The 6,000-nt window shown below is 32.6% G+C and overlaps 1 protein-coding gene across 8 annotated transcripts in view; it reads left to right on the forward strand.

Annotated features, from left to right (window-relative positions):
- ERBIN (erbb2 interacting protein) overlaps window positions 1-5,123 on the forward strand; it is a 109,783-nt gene extending 104,660 nt beyond the window's left edge. For all 8 annotated transcript variants that reach the window (XM_082650641.1, XM_082650643.1, XM_082650645.1 and 5 more), the window contains 2 exons: window positions 342-416; window positions 1,224-5,123. In XM_082650641.1, the coding sequence (XP_082506767.1) occupies window positions 342-416; window positions 1,224-1,331 (183 nt within the window). In that variant the 3' untranslated portion in view covers window positions 1,332-5,123. The remainder of the gene's footprint in view (window positions 1-341; window positions 417-1,223) is intronic.
- The last annotated feature ends 877 nt before the right edge of the window (window positions 5,124-6,000 follow it).

Here is a 6,000-nt window from a genome sequence, read left to right on the forward strand (position 1 = left end):
TGTTTTGAAATGTGATCAGCTCAAATTGTTTAAGGGCTACAAATTTAACCAAAAATTTTTAATGTTCATTATATTGTGAAGTGATTTTTTAATTGTTAATACTTTTCTTCACATCTATAGAAGTAACTTTTTTATCACTTTAATAAAAATCACTAAAGTAAGAATTACCAGAAGCACAAATAACATAGCGTGGTCACAATATTATTCAGAGGAGACAGGGAGAAAACTTGCACCACAATTCAAATATTTGCATACTATTAAAAAAAAGATTGCTCCTTGGTACTGTTTTATTTATGCATCAAATAATTATCAAATCATTATCTTTTTTGTTGTTATTAAAGGGTATATTTGTAACAAGGGTACAGCCTGAAGGGCCAGCATCAAAATTACTGCAACCAGGTGATAAAATTATTCAGGTAACTAAGATACATTTTTTTATTACTTTTTGTTTTATAACATCTGCCTTCCTCATCAAGGGCTTATTAAATGCCAGATTTGAAAGTAAGCATTTTATGAAGATATCTTTAAATACTTGTGGATGAAAACAGTGGCGTTTCTTATAGGCTACTCTCCAGTGCTTTCATAGCTTAAAATATTTCCACCTTGTACCTTGGAAGATCATACTGATATTTTTAAATAAACCTTAGCATTTTTTGGAATATATCTTAGCCTTTTGTTTAAGTTTACGAATGTTAACTTCTTCTAAAATAAGATGATGAAAGAATCTCCTCTGTGTGTTACGAGAATTAAAGGATTTAATTCACAAGAAGCACTTAGAACTGTGTGTCTGATGTATAGTAAAACATCATTAGATGTTTAGCTTAAATTATAAGAAGTGTAGTGTCCTTGATCTGGTGGCTCCTAGGCAATGGAAAGACTAGGCCTTGACCTCTTTTACCCTTGCAGCTTGGTGACCTCAGTTGTACCTTAGCGTATACACACAACACCATGTCTGACACTGTCTTAGACAAGTGCTTCCTAATGTCAGGTTGCTATGTAAGAATCATCTGAAAATGTGGGCAAGATACAGGTCCTGGGTCCCACCTTCAGAGATTTTATTTCCATAGAGATGGGTTAGGGCCCAGGAGTCTAGATGTTGTTTTAAATTGCCAAAATGATGGCTTATTTTCTGCCAGGTTTGTGAGCTGGCAGAAATTCAAATGCACAAATGCAAATAAATGACTATGAAATTTTTTTTTAAGCTTTTTTCTTCTTTCTTCTAGGCTAATGGCTACAGTTTTATCAATATTGAACATGGACAAGCAGTGTCCTTGCTAAAAACTTTCCAGAACACAGTAGAACTCATCATTGTACGAGAGGTTTCCTCATAAGAGCTGTGGACTAAAAAATGGAGAGACAGCAAGATTTATTGGAAGATACTTGCAGGGGAAATTAATATTTTGACTATTTTTATATATAAAGAACTCAAATATGTTCAAATTTGTACATTAATGAAATAATGGAATTTGTGGTTAGAGGGAAAGAACCACTGTACAGTATATAGGGGAGACTGTTGAATTCATACCATATAAAACTTTTAGGTTTTTAAACATAGCAGTCAAGGCTACAAAAACAAATGTATGTTGTTTTTGTATAGAGTGTAGGTTTATTTTTGGATTTCATACACATGATTGAACTCTGTGCAAGGCTCTAGTTAGCCTTGATTGTAGCCCAGAGACAGATGGCAGAGCTATCTATCTCATAGCTTTTATGCCCTTATTTTTATTCAACTGGTATTAATGTTTTTCTGCTGAAACTTTTTTTTTTTATGTGGGCAAGAGATTCAAAGTGTTGGCTTTTGCTATGTGCATATTGAATTGAAGAATGAGTAGGTGAAGGTGGTGCTGGTGGGTTCACTTTCCAAGGCCAGATTAAAACAGTTATTTCCTATAAAAATCTGGAAGCAAAGAATGAAAAAAAAACAGCTGTTAATGTGTTTTTATTAATAGAATAATGCAATAAAAAATGTGATGTCTTTTTAAAGAAATAAAAAAGACAATAATTGCATTTTATGAGCTCTTCAGGATCTGTTCTTGTCATAGCCATTACTCTACATCTGCTACTAGTGAATCAAGTTTCAATTTTTTAGTCACAGGAAATTTTTAACTCTTCTGTAGATGCATGTCCATGCATTTTCTTTCCTTTTTGTTTTTTTTTTTTTTTTTGGTCCATGCATTTTCCGTGATGCAGAAATTCCTTGATTTTTTGCAAATGGTGGTACTTGCAATTTGTTTTATAATTAGTACTCCATTTTAATCTTAATTTATAATTTTTATTTTAAGCAACAAATGAAACTGAAATGGCCAGTTTTAAGATTGTGTTGCTGTAACACAAAATGTAAGAAGATTTAGGAAAGCCTCTTGATTTTGTTTGGCCTCAACATTGCCTTGGTAAAGTAAAAGGAAACAGTACGCATGGAGCTAGGAAACCAAAGCAAGTTTGTGAAACTGGCACAGTGATAGAGAATTGCTGTGGAGAGTTGTAGAGCAAAGGGATGGGTCCTTGAGGCCTACCAGTGTGTAATGGTGTTCAGATAAAGGGCTGTTCCTACAGGTAACATTAAATGTGAACTCGACACTTCAGAGTCTTTAAAGGGTTTCTAAGTGTATCAGTGTAATAGTGTTTTACCACCAACTGCCTTTGTTCCTCGTTAGTGTAACAATTATTTGATAGAGGTTTATTAATTTTGTTCAAACCATTAATTTTATTTGTTTTTGTTCTGTCTATGTAATCAAATAAAATTTGAGTGACATGCAATGGTAAGAATTAATGCATGGTTATTTGGACCAGAAAAAAGTGCCATAGAAGACCAATAACTGTTTTTAGTCGAGGCTAGTCTGAGCGTTTCATTAGAGCAATATTCAGTTATTGCAATTCATTTTTAATTACTAAGAAATATAATTTTGGAATTTTGAATCTGTTACGCTTTGTTCTTCAACCTTGTTTTAAGGTTAAGTCTTCTATAAGACTAGCGAAAACAGCAATCTGCATTATTTTTGCAAAAGTGAGTTGGACTCGTTTGTTTCTTGCTAGTCAGAGTAAATAGGCAGTACTTTTAAAAAGATGTGAACTCCAATACTGCACTTCTTTCAAGATGTTATCAATTGGTTATTGTACTGTATAGTTTTAATAATATTGATTGAAGCCCTTTAACAACTCTTTGTAAATTTTAACTCATTTTAGTTGATTTTCAGTACTATTTACATAGGAATTGATTTTTATGGATATAGTAGACAAAAATGTGCTGTATTTTGATAAAATTCATTTATTGTATGTGTGTTGTAATCTCTAAAAAATGACAAACAGCTTCTTTAAGACAAGCGTTGGTGTTCCCTTTATTCATAGTTTATTTTAAAATATTAATTTTGGCATTCTAAAATTACTCCCATCATTTTTTATTGGTTTCAGTCAACTTCTCACAGTCACATTCTGCTTTTAATAAGGAATACAAAAAATAGGTATAATTCTGACATTTTCAACTTCTTTACCTTGAATTAGATACACAGACTGTGATTTTGGAAAAGGAAATAAGCCACAAAGAACAATTGATTCATCAATGATCTAACCTTAAATTAGTTGTCTGCACATTATATTGAAATATTACAAGTACAACAAATGTTATATACACTAGTATTTTCTTCTATTCTAGTTAATTTAAAAAAATTTTAATGTTCTCGTAACACACAAAGTCAAGTAAGAAAGTTTGTTACAAGATGAGTAACATGACACATAACTTAAAAAACTAATAGCAAAATAGTTTTGCACTTAAATAGCCAAAGTTTTCTCCTAAAATGCTGGAAAATTAAAATTAAATAACAAGAATTCTTCATTAGAATTTTTGTTTTGGTAATGATAAAATTTCAAAATTTGAATAAAAGAGTAATAATTTAAATCTTTTGAGGAAATAGAAAAGACATTTTTAGTTTATATATTATTGAGTAATCTGTAGTTAAGGCCCATGCCCATAATTGATATACTTATTTTTAATAAGTATTATGTAGCAAACCATCAAAACCAAAACTGTCTTATTTTTAGTAACAGCATTTAAAATTGACCACCCTAAAATTTTAAACCATTAAAAATTATACGTCCAGCACAAAACTGTTTACACAAACTAAAGTTTTATGCTGATTCATTAAGGAATCATTGGTTCCTCTGAGTCCATGAAATTCTAAAACTCCCTACACATTTATTTTGTAAATATTTTTCTGACCTCTTTGGACTTGAAGCTGTGTATATACTTGAAAAATTCTTTAAGAACATTTAATCCCTCGTATTTCTGGGTATGGAAGAAGTGTAGGTTTACCTTATTTTTTACTTCTGAAGGAAGCCTTTGGGATGGAAATGCTTTTCAGTTCATGATTGGTGATCAGTCACATCTACTTGAAAAGGTATTTTTTTCATTCTTTGTTGAAGTTCTTATTAGCTTATACTTTTGGTTTAATGTATAGTAAATAGATTTCTTATGAACGATATATTGAAATCAAAATTAGAATAATTTTGTTTCATTAAAAGAGTTAATGAATACACATAATTGATGATGAACAAGGGAACAAGCAATTACTTTTAAAAGGTAGTCTAGATTATATAAGTAGCCAGCTCAAACCTTTAGGTAATCCTTTTGTTTCTAATAATAGAATTCAGAAAAGGTTGACTATCTTATATCTAAAGCTGCTGTTTCTTTACCTCTGCAGAATTTTAAGCCCAGCAGGGTAGCAAACACAGTCATTTATAGTTTTGGAAAAATCTTAAGAGAATGCCATTTTCTTTTTAGGACTTTGCATACTCTTTGTGAAGCAATTTGCGGAATTAAAATTTACGGTCTCCAAAAATGTACAGTCCTAAAATCCAAGCAGCATTCTAAACTGAGAAGGTTTATTTGGGGAAAATACCTCAGTAGAATTTTTAAGAAAGAGACTGAAAAATGATGCTACTGTTATAATTCCCTTTTTCAAATATAACAACTAGGGACAGTTACAAACTTTCATGGGATTTCATCTGGCCAACCTAGCTTCTCAGTCAGCCCTCAATCTGATTTCAGGATGAAATATGAAAAGCTCATGTATGCTTTCCTGCCCCCAACCCTGTGATTCAATAAAGCTATTTTTGTTTTGTATGAAGAACATTGTCGATAAATATTTTTCCTCAACTGACCTTGCTTTAATCTAATCAAACCAGTTTTGTTCCTCCAAGGCAGAGCTTTAGAAGGATCTTTTTTTTATATGTTCTTCCCAACTAATTTCCTTGTCAGGAAACTTAAAGAAAAATAAGCTAAAAATGAAGAAATAAAATTGAAGAAAAATTAGAATGTGGAGCATGAGTTCTTAGGGTAGATGATTGTAGGACTCCCCATCTTCATGAAGGGCCAAACCTAATACTCAGAACTAATGCCATCCCAGAATGGATATTAAAACATTTCCTTCACATTTGGATCATCCTTCAAAGGAGTATTTGTTTTCCCGAGAACCATGTGCAGGCTTATCTCCCAAAGTAAATTGTTCAAGGTTGTACACTGGCTCATCCTTCATGCTCCCCTTCCCATCCATATCCCTAGAAGTGACAAAAGATGATTTAATACTATGATAGGTAAAAGTAATTTCCAAAGTTTTGGAAAATAAAGGTGTACACTGGATAAACTTCAAGGAATTGTTGGAAGACCTAGGGCAGTTAGGGCCAGAAGATTCTACTGCAAAAGGTGAATTTGGCTTCAGGGATACCTCAAAAGTAGAGACTGGACAGTGGATCAAGCAGGAGTTCTAGTGATGGTTGGGTGCTGCATCATGAGAAACTGGTTAGGACAACCACCTTTTTTATGCCAAGCAATGTGCAGGAGATGTCTGGCCCAAGGCAGGAGCAATGCGTATGGATGCTTAGATTAGAAAAAAATAGTGTGGCCATTTTGAAGTGGCGTGGCCTACCCAGTGTAATATCGCCTTCACTCACCATCAGTGCAGGTAGTTTGAGAAGGTTATTCGCTTACTGCAGTTCAAGCTCATACTA

This window comes from Grampus griseus, assembly GCF_964374135.1.
Source record: "Grampus griseus genome assembly, chromosome: 3".
Taxonomy (NCBI): domain Eukaryota; kingdom Metazoa; phylum Chordata; class Mammalia; order Artiodactyla; family Delphinidae; genus Grampus; species Grampus griseus.